The sequence below is a fragment of the Dipodomys spectabilis genome, unplaced genomic scaffold (assembly GCF_019054845.1).
Source record: "Dipodomys spectabilis isolate Male_0828 unplaced genomic scaffold, ASM1905484v1 ptg000054l, whole genome shotgun sequence".
NCBI classification, from domain to species: Eukaryota; Metazoa; Chordata; class Mammalia; order Rodentia; family Heteromyidae; genus Dipodomys; species Dipodomys spectabilis.
Window position 1 is genome coordinate 4627435 of NW_024870731.1, and position 22811 is coordinate 4650245.

Consider the following 22811-nt stretch of genomic DNA (forward strand, 5'->3'; position numbering starts at 1 on the left):
TCCTTTCTCATATAACTTGGCAAATGGCTTCATCCTGTCCAGTGTGCTGGCTGAGCTCTAGGAAAATGATAACTAGTCCTACAGTTGATGTTAGAATTAAATATGATGGTCTATGTGTCGCTGTGTCTTGTGATTTTCTCAATGGTTGCAAAATGTTCCGGTATGTGAGTCTGTCATAACTGTTGCTCTGCTTCCATGTCTCTGGACATTTACATTGTTTGAAAATTCAACAACAAATATTTCTGCAGTGATTCTCTTATGTATGAACAATAAATCAAGCAACCAATCTTATAAAAGTTTCACTAAGGTGTCCATTTTATGAACAAAAAATGTTATTGGTGGTTATTATCTACATTCCCAGATTCTGCTTCTGAGAGGTGAATAAATGGCCACCATGCTGCCTAGACATGCGGACACGCCAGAGGCCACTTCCAGAACTGGTTGTCAGTACACTACTTTCATGATAGATAAAAGAGCTTTTAAACAAAGGAGGAGGCAACAATGCTTGATAAGAAATGGACTCATTACCTTGCCCATGTAACTGTAACCCCTCTGAACAGTATTTTCACAATAAAAAACTTATTAAAAAATACAAAAGAGCTTTCATTCTTCCAAGCCACTTCCGAGCTCCCACCGAAAGGCAATGTCTTATGTAAACAATAAGCACAGGCCCAGCCACAGCTCTTATTCCCTAAGTGATGTTTACCTACAGGGCCTATGCTGTGTGGCTCAAAATCATGATTCAGATCTTCCATGGGTGAGTTTTTCCCATTTTACAGATAAGGAAATTAAGGATCGTAAAACAGTGTTTTGCTGAGACTCAAAGCATAATGAGTGACCAAGGTAAGCAATGAAACCCAGGTCAAACTCTTGCTCTTCCATCATGAGATATAACCTCCAGTGATGGGAGGGAGGAAATGAGAGGGAAAGAGGAAACAGCTGACACTAAGCAAAAGAAAAGAAATGTACATATCACCTGATTTGGAAGAAATGGTTGTACGGTCAAAGCTTATAGAATTCACAAACTTTATAGACAATGATGACTATTTGCTTTGTGAAGGTTAAAATGTGTTTGTAACTTTAAGTAAGTATCAGTATCCCATAATACTGTGAACTTTGTGAAATTTATGTAATCACTTAATCTCAATAATTTTTTTCCAATATCATCATCTTTATTAAATTTAGCGGAAGAATGACAATATGTTGGAAATGATCTATACAACTTGGGGGAGGGGATTGGAGGGAAGGAAAGTAGGAGAAAATGAGAGAAGGGGTAATAAGTTTGACAAGAAATGTACTTATTATTTTACTTAGGTAACCCCTCTGTACATGACCTTGACAATTAAAACGAAAGAGAAAAAACTAGTGTAAGAAAACTTAGCGAAAGCATTACTTCATCAGAGGATATGAATACTGTAGATACACATACATGGAAGAAAGAATCATACTTATTTCTGTTTGCAGGGGAGAAAATCCTTAGGAGAACCTAAAGACTTCACCAAATATTCTTTTCTCAATAAAAAATTTTTAAAAATAATATCACATCAACGAATAAAATCTCTCTTCTAAAAGACAAAAAAGATATCATCTTACCTCCCCTAAATGGGAAAAGCACAAAGCTGTTTTAGAGCAAGTAAAAATGCAAGAGTATGTGGTTTAAGGTATAAACAACACGTGTAAATCTAGAAAAGCCAAACTAGCAAGTTATCCTTTATAATAAAATTATTCTGTAGAAAATTATTAAAACTGAAAGTGAAGCAAACTATACATGAGAATTAAATGACTCTTCAGCTTACAATTTTAGCCATACTTCTGTACCAATACAAAATTAATGCTAGATATTGCAACACTCGTACATCCTAAACTAAAAATGTAAGATGCCCTGTTTGGCTGGCAATAAGGAATGAAATTGGGAACCATCTTGAAAATCCAAAATAATACACATGTATACTACAGTCCCATTTTCCAGCAAATACTGACATTTCAGAAAGCTATTACTGATCAATTCAAACATTATAATTATGGCATGTTCCAACAAAGTTAAGAATCACTTCCAGTTTCTTCATTTATCCCATTAAGGTTTTAAAGTCCACATTTTCACCATCATTATTTACCATTTTTACTAGCTACTTAGTTGAAACTCAAGTCCCCTTGAATAACATTGGGGAATGAGCAAGCATATCACACAGTTGGGGGACATCTATGAATGTTTAATTAGTGCCCCTCTGCTGAAGGCATAAAATCCTAAGGGGAAAACTGGCACTAGAACTCTATGAATAAAGCAGGCTTTTGGGCCTCGCTAACTACTTCTGGTTCACCAAACTGAACAAACAGTTGAAGTAGTGGTCAACTTTCATATCTGAGAATTGGGCTCATCAGTGTCACTCCCTGAAGCTCCTTTTGGGCTTTCAGGCAACACAAAGCAGAACTAGGAGTACTTACCCGCACCGCCTCAGACTTCTTGTGAAACATCTCTTCCATGTTCTTTGCCAGTTTTTTCACTAGTTGCAGTCCATCAATTTCTTCTATGGCAACATCTTTTTCATATTCTTTATATTTCTGTAAAAGGTGGGGGGACCATTAAAGACATATGACACTAAAATACCACCCCTGTTATTTCCTACAAGGGCTAAGTAAAAATTAAATAACTTCTATTTGAGTTGGGGCTGTTATAATATATTTTGCAAGTATTATGCCAACTGAGGAGAAATGTGAAAAGTGAATCTAGCACCCAGATAGAGAGTAACCTTTAGTCCATTGAATGTGTTCCCATGTTGATTCATCAATCCCTCACATTCACAAAAACAACATATACTCTGGTAACTGAGCTACTTAAACCAGCAGTTCAAAGTGACCTCAAAATTCCTAAGAGTCCTGCCATCCCCTCAGGAGGCCATTGAGTATTTTTTTTTTACAACAGCTTATCTATATAATGCCTCTTTTCTTCATGGATTTTGACAAATAACAACAGATTCAATTCAGAAGATACAAAAATCTACCTGTTACCTTTAAAACCAAATGTGAAAGGGAAAATGTAGCCCTCTAATTTTTATTTCAGAAAATATACTTGTTTTCCTACAATATGTTATTTACCTAATAGATTTAACCTTTTGAATTAATTACCTTTTAAAACTTAAAAATTTTAAATTACTTCTTAATTTTTCACTTTTACTTTTCATTTCTAACATGACAAATAGCAGTAGAGGCAACCCATATAAACAGAAGCTCTTAGTGATCTTTTATGTTTTGTAAAACTGTAAAGGAAGCTGAGTGCCAGAGGCTCACGCCTGTAATCCTAGCTACTCAGGAGGCTGAGATCTGAGGATCGTGGTTCAAAGCCAGCCTGGGCAGGAAAGCCCGTGAAACTCTTATCGCCAATAAACCACCAGAAAACCATAAAGTGGCGCTGTAGCTCAAGTGGTAGAGCACTAGCCTTGACGAGCTGAGGGACAGTGCCCAGGCCCAGAGTTCAAGCCCCACAATCGAGAAAAAAAAAAAAATGTAAAGGAGTCCTAACCTAAGACAAAAGTTGATTTAACTAAAGATATAATTTTTCTCTCACTGGAAAGAAATATTAATAGAAATCTTCCAAGTGGAGTCCAAAGTAATTTTCATGTCTCCATGAATCCATTAGTTCATATAGTTATTGAAGTGCTAGAAAGCTAAAATTACTGAGGGTATATACTTACTCTACTTTTGGGGGAAAAGTCTGAATTAGAGTCATTTACTCCCAGTTCCTACTTTGGAAAACAGGAGTTCACATTACATCTTTGGCTCTCTGTTATCAAGAAAATTGTTTTTAAATGGAAAATGCAAGAAAAATTTTGAGATACTAATTTATATTTCTCCCCATTTCTTTTTTTTTTTGGGGGGGGGGGAGGGTCCGGTCGTGGGGCCTGAACTCTGGGCCTGGGCGCTGTCCCTCAGCTCTTCAGCTCAAGGCTAGTGCTCTACCCCTTGAGCCACAGCACCACTTCCGGCTTTTTTCTTTTTGCTTATGTGGAGCTGAGGAATCGAACCCAGGGCCTCATGCATGCAAGGCAAGTGCTCTACCACTGAGCCACCTTCCCAGCCCCCCCCCCATTTCTCCTACTCATTATCTTCAACATTAAAAACTACAAAGTACCCAAGGCTAGGAAGAGAGCATGCGTGCATCCAAGTCAAACATCCTAGTCATTTTAGACAATTATAACCCAATATAATTCAAGGAAGATGAAGATATTCTGAAAGGCAGGTCTGGAGAATGGATACAAGGAATGGGTTCCAAGGGAAAGAAGGAATGTAATAAGAGAATCCCTCTGATCCCTAAGACTAAAAGGAAATCTCTAAAACCTGGATGTGAGGCAGGGGGAATCTAGCCTTGGGTTCTTGGAGTAGAAAGATCCTGCTCTCATTCCTACAAGCAGGTAGAATCATAGGCATGGACTTCCCAGCACTCTCCACCAGACACTGGTAGAGCAGGAGTGCAAATTAGGACTCTCAAATTGGACACTAGGGCCTATGAGTTAGGAGTTTCTCAGATTCAAGTTGATCCTAAGGCAATAAAAGAAGTGCTATAGGCAATAAAAAGAAGTGCTATTTCTGGTCCACCTGGGTCTGAACCCAGACAAATACCTACTAGATGATTTATTAGATGTTACAAACTGCCCCTACAATGTCCCAGGAATTGTAGTTTCATGTCATTCCTATTCCCTGAGAACATCCATTATAATCATGTTTGTCCCAAAGGCCCATCTCTTGCATTACTCCTAGCCTAACTCTCTTCTCCACCAAAGCTATCCCGCTCCCCCAAGACGAGGAGGCCACATGCATCTTAGAATACGAAGAATGCTTGTTTATCTCTTCTAACATTGATGTCATTGTGACCCAGGAAATAAAAGAAGGTTCTCAATCTACAACCCCACCCCCAGCACACATTCACTGGGCATCTCTAAATGAGACTTCTTAAAGAACAATTATAATCCAATATAATGCAAGGAAGATGATGGTAAGGAAGATCCATTATTCCCAGGCTCTGTAAAAGAAAATTGTAAAAGACCGCGTTGGCCTAAGAATTGGGACCATGACCATCCCTTCCTCAAACACCAGAATTCTCTGTTGTCTGAATAAAACTTCAGTGTCAATCACTGGAAACTTTCCCTAGGTTTAAAAGCAAGCATATAATATCATTGTAGCCCAAATCGTACAAATTTCTATGCTTCCTGCCTGATGTGCCCTCAAACCCCAAAGCAGGGGTCAGCTTATATCCCAGACTGATTCACTATCAGGTGTTCAAAAGCAAACAAAATTTATGTTAACCTCATATTTATGGAGCTAGTAAAATGAAGTGATTCTGTAAATTCAAGTAATGGGACAGGAGCATAAGAGAAAGAAAAATAAGATGGATTTCACCATGACCACCTAAACCTTTTGGTGTTTATATTGGGCTCTAGGATTCTGAGTATATCAATTATTTATTAATTGACTTTATCCCAAGCTTTCAATAAGTTATTTTCTGTGTAGATCATCTCCTGAATCTGCTCTGTGTAAAAGAGCCACTGGCCTCATGGAAGGTTGCTAGTCTCCTGGTAGTATTTGTGTCTATGTCACAGTACCTAATCACAGCCCAAAGCTCTCTGCCAAGCCAATAAAGGATCTAGACCTGAGACAAACACAGCAGCTAACTAGCTCTACCCCTCCTCTAGCCTGATTTCTGTAACTTTAGCACATGTGCCAACAGGTCTTTTGTGCTAATGGGCCAAGTATATGTTACTTTCTTACCACCTGGGAAAGTTATACCATGTATAGAAAATACTTTGTCTTCCCAAGCTGTGTTAATGCCTGCTGAAATCAGTTCAGAATAATGGGGTACCTTATTCTTAACAGGAAATGTTTCTCTTTATTGGAATCAAAAGATTTTGAAGAACAAGGAATGTAACCCAATGACAGTCATTTATCAACCACAAGCCTTTGGTGACTTAGACTGATAATGCATATCAAAACCATTAAAAAGATATCTATAGGAGGAAAATAAGCAATTTGACCTCTAGCAACTGAGCAGAGTGATCTACAGTAGTATAACAGAATTCCACATAACCAGCTCAAACTGTGCCGAAGAATGTAGGAAATATGAAGCTATATTACAATATATTATAGATAGTAATCCTACATATTGCTTTCAATCTGCAATATTCATGCATGTGTGCACATATACACACCTACAGCACTAGGAGGACACGGGTTGATTACAACTGGCTGTGTAGTTACAAATGACTTTTTTCTTTCTTTTTTTGTTCAACTATACTTTCTAATTTTTATAATATACATATTATTGTGAAAATTAGAAAATATGAAAATTGTGGTTTTATTTAGTATAAAATACAGGCCCCTACTAAAGAGGTTTCTTTAGGAGAATGTATTCCAAATCAGAATGTATGCAATTAAGCAGTTTGCCTTAGCAGAGCCTAAGGAAGTCAGTAAAAACAGTCCTGAGCACTCCATAGGCCAGCACAGTTCTGGGAGCTTTTTACATATCAATTTGTCTGGTCCTCCCGAAGTGTATAAGCAGGAGCTGAGATGTTTAGTTGGCTACTGAAAGTCAAGTAGCTCCAGAAAGGTTTTAAATTTGCAGGAGCCTGACCTCTAATTGCTCAAACTTTACTTGAAGGCAGAGATGTAGAAGACTGACAGTCCAAATATTTGAAAACTTGTTTTAAAGAGCCCATGTCCCCTGCCATCAAAATATCTGTCCCAGGGGTTTTGTAGCCAACAGCAGCTTAGACTACAAGGTCAAATACCAAGAACTGGAGATTGCACCAGTGGACAAGGGCTATGCTCTGGATAAGACACCTCCAAGAAGGCAAAAGCCATGTGGCTTGGACATAGGTGAGGTCCCACCAATCATGTCTGCCCTCCTCAGATGGAAAATTTGAAAGTAGGCCAGAAAGGAGGGCACATAGCTCTCAATAGTACAAATGGAGAGAAAGAAACACCCTTGGAATGTGTCCCTGGAACCTCTATGAGAAATCACTCCACTGTTGCATGTGGCTACAACCTGGTTCCATTTCTCCAAGGTACCAGCAAAGCCCTGGAAGACAAGCTGCTCACTCCTCCTCCTGGGGCCAAGGAGGGCGGGCCTCCCCACACAATCATGCAGGTAACAGAGGGTCTTGCTCTTTATTGCTTAAAGACTACACTTATTATTACTTCTGTTTCAGATATGCTGGCTACCCCTTAGCCATAAAGGAGTTGGGTAAATATGAGGTCCTATAATGACACAAAAGGAGAACATAAGTTGTGCACCCAGAATAGACTGAGTGGGTCTGGTTGGACTCAAACATTCCATTTGCTTATCCTACAGATTGTTTTGAGTCTCTGGTAAGCCAAGTAGACTACTGGACACCATGCACATAATGACAAGTAAGACCAAAATCTAGGGATGCCTCTGTTCCCTGGTCAGCATGCCCTGAAGAGATAAATGAGCAAAATGCTGACCCTGATCAGGATTATCCTGACCCTGATTAGGATGAGCAAGGCAGTGGCTACCATCCTGAAGATTGATGAGGCTGGGAAAGTTGGAAGCACACTTGAGGATGAGTATATCAGGTAGAAAGTACAGGTAGGAATATGCAGAGATGAAAGGATGCCTGGCGCTGGAAAAATTTTAGTGGCATAGACACAGCTAAGGAAGGGCAACTCATGAGAGATGATGCAGTGAAATGCTATGATTACAGATGGGACTTCATCCATATTTGGGTAGGTGGGAGTGGGTGTAGAGATAATGAACTCCTGGAGCCATTGAAGGGGGGCTTATGGTGAGGAGGGCCTGGTGATCAGATGCTTTGAGAAAACTCAATGTATGAATGGAGTAGACAGAGACAGCCTGGATGAAGTTTCTAGAACTCAGAGCAAAGAGGCTTAAAGGATGAAAGGCAGGCTCTACAGAGACATCAAGAGGACTGATGCTCACACACAGCAGTGTGGACTGGCTGGCTGACACTTCAGGGAAGTCTTTTAACCTGCTGAGCATTAATATCCTCATTATGAATACCAGGAATAAGGATGTCCACCTTCCAGTGCTGCTATGAAGTCTCTTTGGGATGCTATTATGAACATGGGGGCCACCCTAAATCCTAGGGCTCCCTCATTCTTCCTTCTTGCTGTATCTGCTGCAGGTGATTCCAGTGAGTTCTGTGTACTCATTCATGCCTTCTGACAGGGTGGTGGATACTATCGATACTCCTCCCTCTCTGCCTTCCTTGGCTCAGGGAAGTAGTTAGAAATGCCTGAACAAGGCAGCCTGTGGCTTTAGCCAAGGGTCTAAGCAGAATATAGCCTCAGCAAATTACCTCTTAGCATTCATGATGAACGAAGGCAAGCCTGAAAAACTTTGTATTTCCTGTCACAAGAGAACATCTGAGGCTCCCATTCCATCTGTTAGCAAAATCAGTGTTTGGCAAGAAATCCTGTGATGAGCTAAGAACATTTATCACTTGAGAAGGGAGACACAGAAATGCATTATTTCTGCAGCATCTATTTTGCCAGATCATTTCACACAAACACCAGGAAGAGAAAAGCACTGCTTCACTGTCATGACACTTAATGCTGCTTATATATTTGGATTCTTTTATTTTTCCTACATGATAACTGCATATCTACAAGTGAATCACCTGGAATTGTCCAAGAGAGGGACCTAGAGTCAGAAGACTTCCGACCAACCACAAGTAACTGGTATAAGAGCTCTGGAAACTGCTCAGTACCACTAAAGAACATAAAAAACAAATGCAGAAAGTCCTACTAGCCAAAGCACAGGTACATTTTAATAGATTCTCTTTATAAACTTCTCTCAACAAACCTAAAATCAACTTTAAAATCAAATTAAATCAAATTAAAATAAAATCTCTGGAATGGGCATCATTAAATCATAATACAAGGACTGAGCAGAATGTTCAAGGGAAGTGACCGTAACACAAGGACCTGTCCACTCCCAAGTGACAGTCTTAAGAGCATCCTTCTAAGCCAAAGACTTGAGAGAACAATAGGCCTGTTTCTCCAGCCCTCTTCCATCTTCAGGCTTGGAGTCCCTTGAAATCCTCAGCCCTACAGTCCTGATAAATACTGACTCTAGAAGGGTGCGAATTTGTAAAAGTGGTTTGTTATACAGAAGTGGGAGAGCCCTGTTTCCATGTTAAGATTCAATCTTCTCGATTAGCATTATTTTATATGGTCATATGTACGTAGTTATTGAGCTATTGTGATCCACTGCTAGGACTAACCTAGACATATACTAATTACTACAAATGAGGAAAAACATGGAACCTATGTATCTTTGGGTCTGACTTACTTCACTTAATATGATTTTTTCCCAAGTCTCTCCATTTCCTTATGAATAGGGTGATGCAATTATTTTTGATGGAAATATAGAATTCCATTGTGTATATAGACCACATTTTCTTGATCCATTCATCTACTGAGGGCCATCTAGGTTAGTTCCATATCTTAGCTATAGTAAATAATACTGCAGTGAACATGGTTGTGCTGGTAGCTTTAGTATGGCCTTGTTTGTAATCATTTGGGTAAATGCCCAGGAGTGGGATTGCTGGATTATAGGAAAGCTCTATATGTAGTCTTTTGAGGAACCTCCATACTGCTTTCCAGAGTGGTTGGATCAGATTATGTTTCCACCAACATGCAGTAGCATTCCCTTTTGGTCACATTCCACCAGCATTGGTTATTATTTGTTTTCTTGATAATGGCCATTCTAACTGGGCCAAGGTAGAATCTCAATGTCATTTTTATTTGCATTTTTTTAATGGTCGGAGATGTTGAACAATAGCTATGTACATATGAACATATAAAATGGTGCTAATTGAAATAAACTCCAAGTTTTTTTTTTTTGTTTTTGTAATGTACTATGTGAAGTTATTTCTCTTTTTCTTTTGTTTTCCCCCCATTGGTTTATCCTGTTGTCATTATTTTTTATTTTAGTACCCTATGTCTTGTATATACATTTATATGATTTGGGGAAGGGAACAGGAATAACAAACGGGTGAGACCAAGGACAAAGAGTGAACCAATGCAAGAGCGATACTCACAAGATACTACGTTGGAAATGAATTTTACAACTTGTGGGGCTGGGGGATTCGGGGGAGGGAAAGTGGGAGAAAATGAGGGTAGGAGTAACACTGTGTGACAAGAAATGTATTCATTACCTTACTTATGTAACTGTAACCCCCTCTGAACATCACCTTTACAATAAAATAAAATAAAAATTTTAAAAAAGATTGTCTTCTGTCTTATTCTCATTCCTTTAGCTCTAAAACAACTACAGTGCAATAAATAAATACATCAAACCAATCCTTTAAGTAAGGTTTCCGCTAACAACAACCAAAGCAAGAAAAGTAGATTGGAATTATTGCTACTTCTGTTCATTAAGCCAATATTTTTATATTTCCAGGTTGTAGGGTGAGGGAATGGGGGGTTATTGTGAGATATATTAGAAAATAGGTGGTTCTCTTGGGTTACAAAGAGAATTAGCTTTCTTCCACTTTATTTACAAATAAGTAATAAGGAGTAGATGGGCAAATGCAGTCATAATATTCAATGTACGTATATGAAAACGGAACCAAGTAAACTGGATGCTTTGTACTCATAAATTGACATGTTCAATTGAAACCCCTTTGTACAAATACTTAAAATACCTTTAAAAAGAAAAAATAAGTAATACGTTAAAGTAGAACTTCATGGATCATCCCCATCTAAACTTGAACTCTTACTAATTCTGTGTGTAGCACACCTGTGTGGAGTGAAGAAATGTCACTTCTGTCAGATGTGAGAGGGTCTTCCTGTTCCATCCCAGAAATGACTGGTCATCACAGACAGCAAATAGGAAGAGAGTTTCAGGAAGGGTCTGAAAATGAGAGGCTAGCAAAACCTCCAGGAAAAGGGATGATTGTATATTATCTGTAATCATGTACATGAAGGACTCTGGTAGTCCATGAAAGACCTTTTAATGTCATGAGACAATCATGAGCCACCATAAAGCAGCTAGCTAGTAAACAGAGGCAGGACATGGTGACTTTAGGTGGCATATGAACTATAAGCTTTATGTCTCTCCAGCAGGGTAGGGTGGTACTCCTCTACTCTGTCCTCCATGTGTGATTCCTAATGAAGACAGCTAACTGTGTGACAGGTTATGAAGAAAGAATGCATGTCAGTTATGATACACTGTGAGTTATTGATTTGGAGCCTGACAACTGAACCCCACTTAGCTTAGAATAATTTTATAGGGTTCAAATTAGAGACAGGTCACAAAATGTGCACCTACTAGGTAGTTTGGTATGGAGCTAAGACTAAAGACTCTCCAGCCAAATTATGAAGTGAAAAACCCTGTTTCCTGGCTTCTACCTGCCTTCCATTTCTAGTGAAGTATGTAGTACCAGGCTCCACTGTGCTCTTGGAACAATTAAATGAGGTAAAATATGTGGCAGATACAGCAGATTGCTACACAGAGTAAAGCATTCACATGGTAGAATTTGATGACAGAAACTCTCATCCAACATTCACAACCTACCATCCAGCTAGCTCCAAATGTGACTCTGGGCAGTGGCATTTTTCACATGCATTCACAGAACTCCAATGGGTTCTCAGCAGTAAATTTTAGGGATGGCTCTCCTCTAGTGGAATCTGGTAGTTCTAGGTTTATATTTGTATAGAGAAGGTGTGACAGTTTTTAGATATACTACTAAAACTGTTGCAGTAAGACTAATCATGTATAATTTCTGGTTCTCTCCTTATAGGCAGTGTCATTTTCTTATTATGACATAAATGTACTTAGTATTCTTCTCGACTCAATTATTGCATACATAAGTGTCACTTCAACATACAATATTTCAGAGCAATTATGTCTTCAAGTAAATACACTTCCAAATCTTTTAAGCTGATGTTCAGAACATTTCTTAACAGTAACAACAAACCTAATTCACTTCATAGGATGGTAAGTCACACAGGATGTTTTGCTCTCAAACATGATAAGTACCATATTGGGTGAATTATTCTGTCCTATACAGGCATGCCAATTTAATGTTCCAAAATCAAAACACTCACTGTTCATGTCCTCTTCCACATTAAGTGAACTTTCTGGAAAGTAATTGTTCTTTGTCAAAGTCACCAGAAGAGGCAGTATACACCAAAGCAGCAGAGACTGTTCAGGAATGGGGAGGAGAGATGACAAGGCACAGGATAACAGTCCAAAGAACAAGTAGAGAGAAGGTGGGAAGCAGCTCAGCATTTAATTCTTCAGGGTGGAGGCCATGAAATATTCTCTATAAGCAGTGACTGCTCTGGGGGTGAGCAGCATGGAAACAGACCATCAGTGAATGAAGGTGAATTCCCTTGCCATGGCAAGGAAAGAATGGCAGGGTCTCAATGATTTCCCAAGGTGCTTTCTTGCATGTTCCACAGAGCACATGATCATCATTAGACTCATGAGGGTTCTCAACCCAAAGCCCCTGGACTGTGCATTACCAGCTGGCTGACTAGAGAAGCTACAAAATCACAGTACTCCAGGAAGGCTGCCCCTCAGGGCTTCAGGCTTTGCTCTGGGTGGTCTTTGACAGATATGACTTCCAGATTGGCAGCTCTTGAATTAAAAGATGGCTATCTCTTCTTTCCCTGTTCTTCAGTCTATACTTTCCTTTATTCATGGTGATGTCTTATAAGTTTTTACTGTTCAACACAGTCAACCGGACAAAAACCACTGATGAATTTTAGCTCTGTGGTGATAAAAGCGAGTGAGAATGCTGCATAATATCCCTGTTTTATATTAAGGTAAATTAATTTAAAGGCAAGTGGCTAGACCAGTGGTTGATAGAACCATCTTTTCCCTACTGTGACCTCCTAACATGGTACTTCAAAATGGAAATCATCAGTCACTGACAAAATAGAAATTTCCAATGCTGATTAGACAAAGTAAAACCTCCTATAGTTACTAAGGATTTTCTGGATAGTGGAACCCAAGGCTCTGAAATAAAACTGATGGACACACACTTTACAATACCACAAGCCAAAACAATGATCACAGGCCCATGTGTGCCAGACAACAGTCTCACTGTGACACTGACAAGGATCTTTTCTGTCCAACAACAAATTTAAGTACAGCCAAAATGCAAATTATACATATTATTTCACAAAGCCTGTACCACTGCTTTCTATAGCCTACTTCTTTCAAATACATTTCTGTGAAGTCCCAATTGTGAACAATTCATCTTTTCTGCTCCCTGAAGAACAGAGAGAAAAACAGCAATAATTTATCATTAATAAGAGAAGCCAGGAGTCACCAAGCACTTGCTTTGGGCATAGTAGGTATTATTTCCCATATTTAAAAGTGAGGGAACTGAGGCACAGAGAAATCAAGTCCCTTACCCAAGGTCACACAATGAGCAAGAGTCTTATTAGATAAGGAAACATCAGCTACTATAATACAAAATGTCTCAGAATATCAATGGCTTAACAAAATAGAGGTATATTTTTTATTCACCTAACCATCCCATGGCAGATGGGTTTCTGATTAACAGACTAGTTCAGATCATGACTGAGCAGTCCATCATGTAGTGATTCACTACTCTCAAGTATTGGAGTCTTCTTCCTTCAGTCAGCAAATGCGGATAAAGGGGACTGGAAGGATGTGCCTGCTTCTTGAACTACTTATCCTAAGGTGACACACATCAACTCTGCTCATATCCTCTGGTAAAAGTAGTCATACAACCCAACTAGACAGAATAGGGAACACAAACCACCAGAAGAACCAGAATTTGAAATCAGACAACATGGCCCAAGAGCCTCTGCCCCACACTTCAGTTTAAAAGCCTGGTAAACTGTACCTAGATGGAAACTTAGGTTAAAACCTGTCTGGGAACAGTTTTTCCCGATGAGTACTTGAGAGCTGGTGCAATCAAGTCACAGGTTACAGAAAGGATAATGTGACCCAATCACTTTTATGTGTAATTATGGTCAGATTCAGATGTTAAAGGCTAAGGTATTGCAACACAGAAAGGAACACATTAAAAACAATTCTTAGACCTTTTGCCTGATTTCCTTAATCCCAGCACAAATAATACTGCTATTTGAATAACATCAATGGCCTTTTCTATCACAAGATATTAGTTGCCCAGGCACCACAAAAGTTAATTGGCTTAACTAAAGTCTTTTTAATTCTATCTCTAAGATGTCCTGGAAATCGAAGGCAATCAATAAAAGAGTCTGCAAGATCCATAACAAGCTTAGAGCTAGTACTATTTGCAGCTGCTCAAAAGGTTTCTGTACTTACAGTGCCAAAAGCTGGAATGAGTATTAGGACCTTGCAACTGAATTAATCTTTAACTCTGTCGACTCCAAACTGAACACAGAGGTAGGAATGTGTGACATGGCTAGGCTCCAGCACCTACTGTGAGTGTGAAGAGCCATGATGAGATGGTGCTTGACAAACTCGTATTAACCCATGTTCCCTCTGCTGAAAGGAGAGATGAGTCTCCCTTCTCCTAGTGGGCATCTTCCTCTGTGAAAAGGTTAGAGAGATTTTGATCCAGAATTCCCTTTTGTCAGCATCAGAGGCTTTGAAAAATGAGCCTCCTTTATTCAAACACCCACTTGCCTCACATTACTCACAGGGGCCCCAAGTTCTCTGTGAGTTTGCATCAGGGAACACTCCAATTTCACACAGATGAAGAGTCCCCAGAATTCAAGCAGTGCATTAGAACTACCTCACCCTATATGCTCAGATGTAAAAATAACTTCTGAAACCTAAAATATTAGGTGTCACCAACTTCAGAATGAAATGATTTTTTTGACAGAGTTCACCAAGCCCAGTACATAGGATGTTTTCCTAATACCTCTGCAATTGTGGTGGCAGAATACAAAAGGACCTTAGAAGTAATGCTCTATAGAACCACTAACTCAAACGCCTACAGGACAGGCACAGTCTTATCAGGTGAGAGAATTGAGCCAGTGTGGGGTCTGCAGCAGACCAGAGAGTCTCTGTCCTATCTTAGGACACTGATCATTTCTTGGATTCTGATCTTTATGTTGGGGTAGGGACAAGGAGCACACCATGGGTTGCCTGATCTTTCATTTGTTAAGAAAAGCCAGACATCTGGGACTTTTATGTGAAAACCTCCCACTGAGCCCATTTCTTTGAAGCCACTGGGGCTCAGATACAAAATGTCTAACTATCTTTCTCCTCATTCATCATCATGTGAGGAAATCAAGATATAAGACAGAGACAAGCACATGTTCATGTTTCTCAGAAACGCGTGATATACTAAGCAGTGCTTCTAGGCATCTACATGCAAACCCTTCAACCAGGCACAGCTCTGGTTTCTAACAAGGATGAGTGGATGAGGCAGCTATTATCCCAGGCCAGGAAGTCTCTCCAAGATCCCAACCACTGTGGGGATAGGCCAGATGCAACACCTCTTGAAGCTCACTGTCCAATGGAGGAGTGGCTCATGTGGTAGAGCACCAGCCTCCAGTGAAAAATCCAAGCAGGAATGAAAGGCTCTGAGTTCAAGCCCTAGTACTAGCACAAAGAAGAAATAGGAGGGAGGAGGAGGAGGAAGGAGGAAGAGGAGAAAGAGAGAACTAAGACTAAAATGAAGATTAAGAGGAAAGAAGAGGGAGGGAGGAATACAGGGAGAAAAAGAAGCAGCTCACTGGCCACTCAGGGGCCCAGAACTTGAGATTGTCTCTCTTTACAGGTCCTCAGGATGACCAAGAACACTAGATTCCTCACATATCTGGGATCCTGAAATTAAGGAATCAAGGCAAGTAGAAAAGTCCACATATCACTCTCTATATAAGCATTTTTCTATTATGGTTTGAAGAATCGGAGAATATTTAACTAATATTTTCCTTTCTGACATGAATTCATGCATACATCACCATGGTACCAATATATTTTGCTCCTAAACTTCAGTTAGAAAACTACAAGGAAGTCTACTCCTTAATCCATTTTTTAAAATAAGTGAAAATACTGTACAGAGGAGTTACAATCACATGAGAAAGGTAATGAGTACATTTCTTATCAGGCATTGTTGCCTCCTCCTTTGTTTTTCCCCTACCATCCCTTTCCTCCCATCTCCACAACTACATCCCCCTCCCCCGCCCCATACCTAAATGGTAAAGTTCATTATTCAGCATAGAGTCATGTACATCTCATTGTTGCAATGGGTCAAGCTTTATCCCTATGTAAACAATTTGTTTTTTCCCTTCCACTCCAAATTATACCAATATCAAATACAGCGAAAACAGGGTTAAAGCTATACCTTTATATATCACCCTGTACCAGAATCAACTCCAAATGGATCAAAAACCTTGAAGTCAAAGCAGACACCCTGAAAACATTACAGGATGGAATAGGAGAAACCCTAGGTCTCCTTGGCACAGGCCGAAATTTTCTTAATAGAGACCCAGAAACACAACAAATCAAAGAAAAATTGGACAAATGGGATTGCATGAAGTTGCAGAGCTTCTGCAGGGCAAAGGACATAGCTAGCAAGATCAGTAGGGGAATCCCCCCCCCCTTTTTTTTTTTACTCGAGGGTCTTGAACTCAGTTCTGGGCCCTGTCCTGGAGCATTTTTGGTTCAAGGCTAGCACTCTACCACTTTGAGGCACACCACCCCTTCCAGTTTTTCTGGTAGTTAACTAGAGATAAGAGTCTCACAAACTCTCCTGCCTGGGCTGGCTTTGCATTGCAATTCTCAGATTTCAGCCTACTGAGTAGCTAGGATTATAGGCATGGGAACCAGTACCTGGCTTCATCCATATTCTTATTATTATACTGCACTGTGCTATGCTATGCCTTCAACACAGGGATTTGCTGGGGATGGCTTACCACTGGCTGCTCTGATATCTAGTGAAGCACATGGATTTTTTTAATGTAAAAATTAAAACACATAAGAAGAAAACCAATTACACTAAAACAAGGTGTTTCATAGGTTTAAAATTTAAATGTTGATGTACAAATGTAGGTACTTTTTCAGTAGTGCATTAATGGCCACCATGACCAAGTCCTGAAAAACAACAGCACAGATACATTTGTATCACCTAGGATATGATGTGAAAATATCTGTGATCTTTGTGATGACAGAATCATAGACATTACTCTGTTTATGTTTGTAAGTTAAGAAAGAAAGAAATTTTGGTCTGGGATTAATAAAAATAAAGATGACATTTCTCCCCCAAGTAAGTTCTCTCCAAGGACATGTATATAGATGAAATACCTGTGTATACTATCTAAGAACACCAAGAGGGCACAAAAGGGTCAGCTGCCATGTCAGCAGTGCTGACGGATCAGCCTCTGATTCACACAGAGCATCAGGATTCAAACTGCTCGTCGTAGCAATCACTGGCCAGTGTCTGTGAATCATATGTAGTGTCTGATCATTAGTATATGGTTATGACAGGATTTAAGGTTTTAAGATAGTAAGCACATAACTCAAACATGGGGCATTTCATAAACCAAGGGTTTCTACTTCTAGGTAGTTTTGCTATGTTAGTATATGTTACAACCTGATTTTCCAAGTGTTCTGCCAATAAATGCTGATTTCTCTAATCAGTGAAAGGTAAACACTAAACTGGAAACATTTTATCTAAGTCCAGGGCCATAAGATAGAATTAATTAATGAAACTGTTTTCCCCTCTTTATGCATATTCATTGCTGGAATTCTCCACAATTAATTAGAATTCTTCACAAAGAGCACAGATTCATCTATTATTTGTGTGGTTAAAAATACATAAAGTGTCAAGTTCAAAGAAATTTACCAATCTCTGATATAAAATGTGCAAAAAGGAAATTGATTGGCTTGGGTTTTTGCTATAGACATGAATTAAACAGCCCCTCAACAGCTGTAGCCTTTGTCTACACCCAACACAGTACTGTGTCAAAAACCGCCTCAGCCTATGTCTATACAACTGTGTAATGTCACAGAAAACTGACCACAAAATAATGCCAAGTAAGGATATATATTACATAAGCACATTGTTTATAATTAGAGCCTTAAATAAAGGGAAAGCACAAATGCTTGGAAATACCACCAAAAAATCCAAACATCAGGCTGGGTATAGTAGCAGAATTTTGCATAAATGTTCTCAGTTATCTAAAAGTTACAAGGAAGATTATTTTTTAAATGAAAAATTAAAGCCTAAAATAGAGATAAACAGAAAGAGGCAGAACACAAATCTAGGCAGGCTGTTTCTAGAATCCATGTCCTGACCTCCCCCAATAATCCTCCTAAAATAGTTGAAAGGAAATAAGGTGTTTTTCTTATTATAAAAAGCAAAAATGTTCTCATAGTATGGAGACTAATCAGATGACAAACATAAACAAATAGAATATCAAAAATGTCACACCTTACCTAGATCCTCACTTTAAACTTCAGTTTATGTTCTTATATATCTTTTGAACTATAATATCAAAAATATACTTAGTTTTCCCCAATGAAAGACAGATCAACCCATAGTATGTTTAAATTACTTCCCAAGGAAGCTTAAGAACAGTTCATGTTTCAGACCACAAAAACCTAAGGTCTGACAACTCTAGAGCCCCCACACAAACACACAGAGACCTTGGGGTTGGCCATAGTCAAGTCAGTAAGATGCAGGTTTCTTTGGAAGAGGGGAGACATATTCATGAGCAGCCATTCTCAAGCAAGGACCATTCGATAGAGTTACAGAGACAACTTGGCAGCATTCAGAAGCATTTTGGATTTTTCTGTGCTAAACGAAGGAACCCACTATTAGTCTAGTATGTAGAAGTCAAGGATACTGCTAAACATTCTATAAAGTTCAGGTCAGCCTCTCACAACAAAACTTTTCAAACCAAAGAATGAACTGTGCAGAAGTTGAAAAACCATTGTGCAGAAGTTGACACAGAATCATTTTCAATAATGAATGCATGCAACCCAAATTCTGGTCATGCTTAAGCCCAGTGTTCCTCCAAAAGTAGAAGTTCTGTCTAAGGCTACTCCAAAAAGAGACCCCTGGGTTCTTCCAGTGAGAGCCTCTTGCAGCCCCACAAGGAGATCCCTGTTACTGCTGGGCAGTGCTGAGCATGGAAAACACTCTCACTGGAACTTCCTCTGCCTTGCTGTAACAGCTTCAGATACAGAACGACAGCCATCTAGCACAGAGCATAAGGCATAGAAAACTATATAGGACTTTAGCTCAACCACTGGTTCTCCATGGAGCCTTGGAGAAGCTCTCAGGCAGCTTCAGCTCCAGTTTCTTCATTTGAAATATGGGAGTAATAATTTCAACTTTTTTTATTGTGTTGCTATGAAGATTTTGTGAGTTTCTATATATAAAGTGTTTATAGAAGTACTTGGCACCACCTGCCATCGAGGTCACCTGTCTTGGGCTAAAAATATCTCTAGTTCTTCCCCATGGGCCTTCACACCACATAGAACCTTAGACCCTTTTCCCTACTATCCTTTCCATCTCCTAAAATTCCCATTTGTCCCTCTTCTGCTTCATGCCTTCTGACAATAGACCTCCAATATGACTTGATCATTGTGAGGTTCAATGCAGTTGCTATTACCTTGGACTCCCAGCATGAATGCCCATCAGTTATCAGTTACCACGAGGACAACATTAGTTCTAAGATAGCTGTTAGCCCTGCCACAGAGCTGGCCACATTCCTTTATAGCCAGATAGAGCAGGCACATCAAGAAACAGGGGAGAGAATATGGAGATAGACTCAGTGAAACTCCAGAGGCAGTAAAGTTAGTATGTCAGGGCTTCCTAGAGAAAACAACCTTTTTAGAAGGTCTTTGTTTGCTTTTGTTTTTTGTTTGTGTGTGTGTGTGTGTGTGTGTGTGTGTGTGTGTGTGTGTGTGTGTGTGTGTGTGTGTGTTTTGCAATGAGGCTGATGATAAAAAAAAAAAAAGAAGAATGTTTCTGGAGCAGAAAACATGAAGTCACAGTACACGAGCACCAAATCAATTACCTAATCAATCATGATAACAGCTAATAATAGCTGTGCATGTCCTCGAAGCCTGGTCTCCTGCTAAGTGGATTTTTTTACACCATTGCCTTCTCAAGCCAACTCTAGAGATTAAGACCAAGCTTCACAGAGGTAAGAATTTGTGTTTGATTATTATCCCTTGAAATTTCACAAGGGCCAAACTTCAGAGACTCCAGCAATACATCTACTAGTATAGTGCAATAAAAATTAAGCTTTCAAAGATAACCCCAGAAAAAGATTACATATGTCACTCAAAACAGTTCCAGAAATAGATGCTCTTGTAGACAGGTGTGCACTCAGTAGGACAAGGAACTCCAGTGAATTCATTTATTCTCAGTAAATAAACCAACATAACATCCATTTAAAATGAAAAGAAAACCAACAAGAGGGTTTTTTTTTTCAATTTTGCTGTTTTGATTTTCTTTTTGTCTTGTTTGTTTGTCTTTGGGGGTATAAGGAAAAGCATGAAAATGAAGGGACAAAGGATAAACAAATGCAGCAACAATACTCACTGGAAACTATGTTAAAAATGAACTATACAACTTGTGGGTGGGATGGAAGAGAAAACACTGGGGGAGTACAAGGGAAGGGGTGACATTATCCAAAAGGAAATGTGTCTTCACCTGACCTATGTAACTGCAAACCCTCTGTTTTCAGCATTTTCAAGTAAAATTAATAATTATAAAAAGAAAAACATCACTTTCAACAAGACATTCTCATCACCAGTAGAACTTGTAGAATTGAATCAACCACTGACTCAGTATTTATTAAATATCTACTAGATACTAGATACTTGCTGACTGATGGGGCTATACTACATAGCATAAACAATATATAAAGAATTAGAACCTACAGGGGAGAAATTAACCAAATAAAAGCACAGAACACATGTCATTATACACATGACAAGTAATATCAACAAGGGAGACCTCTGACCTCTGTGAGGAACTACTTTCTCGACAGATTCAAGGATGAAAAGAGAGACGAGGGCAAGACAGAAGAAAAACCTACATACCACGGGTAAGATTGTGCCAAAGCCACACAACTAGGAACATTGTGAAAAATAGCATAGAAATGAATGAGATCAGCCACAACATCAGAAGGCAAAAGGCAAAAGGAAGTGAGAGCAACAGAAGAGAAAAAATAAGCCAAAGGATGAAGTCTATACACAACTGAACGGAGAGAAAAAAAAAAAAGAAGGATAGAAATGGTGAAACTGGCCACTGGAAGAGAGGGAAATCATAAAGATTAGCCTCAAAAATGTAACCTATCCTAAGCTCACAGTTGTCCCATATCTAATCAGACTTTGTGTGAAGTAGTCTCACTGGAGTATTTAAAATTACTCCCAGGCAATTAGATGGCAGTGTAGGCATGCTCAGCTGCAGGGCAGCTTTTGGCCAATAGCCCAGACAAAACAAACACACAAGAATGAGAAGGTCCACCAAATACTCTTTCCATTTTGTACCTAGGAGACATACCATGGAAGTTTAGAAATGTGCTGAGAAGCACTCAGCTGAAAAACACCACATTCAAATACTTGAAAAAACAAGGTGAAAATGCTTCTCCACAAAGAAAACATGGTTTTAAAGCAAATTCCTGAGCCATACAAACCAATTCCCAACCTTTCATCCTTTGCTCTCACAAAAAGATGAAACACTCCTGAGACCTCACATCAAATTTAGTGCACCTGGGAGATGCTACGATCATTTTCAGCAGAAGAAATTAAAAGCTTAGAAGCCCTAACTGAAAGGTTTGACCAGTAAGTAGAGAATGTGTTGTTTAGTTGCCTACCTTTCATATAAAATTAAATAAAATACTATGGTTATGAGCTTGGTGTTTATTATAAGAAGCCCATGCTAAATAGGCAAGAATCCAAAAAAGTGACAATATGAGACAAGAACTGCTTAACATTGCCTTTGTAGTAATATCTTTGTGCAGTTCATTTTCAGAGAAGTATTTTTGTTCCCTTACATTACATATTCTATATCTCAAATCTATATAAGGAATCTGAAACAATGATCTTGTAGGAGACATGGTTCTAAGCCATGGTTCTTCTTTTCTAAAAGCAACATCACTCCTAGGTAATCACTTTCTTTCTTTCCTACAATCAAAGAAGTCCTGAGTATGTGCGTTTGTATATGTGTGTCTGTGTGTGTGTCTGTGTCTGTGTGTCCACTTGTGTATCTATGACTTGTTTAAATGAGATAAAAGAATAAGCACAGGAAATTAAGGACTATTTCAATGCGCTAAGATCATCAACTTTTATTTGAAAAATCTATAATAATACCTTTTCAATTTTAAATAATTTTCTATTAAAATTACCATGTATGCTTGTTCAGCATGTTTTCTTTTCTCATTTTCCTATCTCTGAGTGTAAATAATTAAAAATTTATTTTAAAGTTACCCACTTATTCAATGGACCACCAAAAATAAGAATTGTTAACAATGACACATTTGTTCCTTGAAAATAGCATAGGCAAAAAAAAAATATGATCAGATATTCATTTACTACATGAGTGGAAGGAAACAAAGGAAAGAGGCTGAATAAAAAACATATAACAGTGGGATTCATTTGTTATACCTGGGGCTAACAATCTCTATCCTCTCCCAATTCTGTTCAGCAGCACAGGCTATATCCTCAAGGCAAGGAAACATTAGAGATCATTTGAAAATCAATAAACCTTTGTCAATTAATGAGTCAAATAATCCAACCCAACATCCTCTAGAACAGTCAGATATCAGAATCCCAGTGAGACCATTTCAGAGAATGGACAGCATGGCAGAGATTGCCTGTGGCATTTCCTGCTTCAAGT

General features: G+C 38.9%; 1 protein-coding gene across 1 annotated transcript in view; it reads right to left on the reverse strand.

The window, feature by feature from the left end:
- Cacna2d3 (calcium voltage-gated channel auxiliary subunit alpha2delta 3) overlaps positions 1 to 22811 on the reverse strand; it is a 927251-nt gene that overhangs the window by 705029 nt on the left and 199411 nt on the right. Inside the window, exon 3 of the mRNA XM_042679948.1 lies at positions 2443 to 2559. Coding sequence (XP_042535882.1) covers positions 2443 to 2559 — 117 coding nt within the window. The remainder of the gene's footprint in view (positions 1 to 2442; positions 2560 to 22811) is intronic.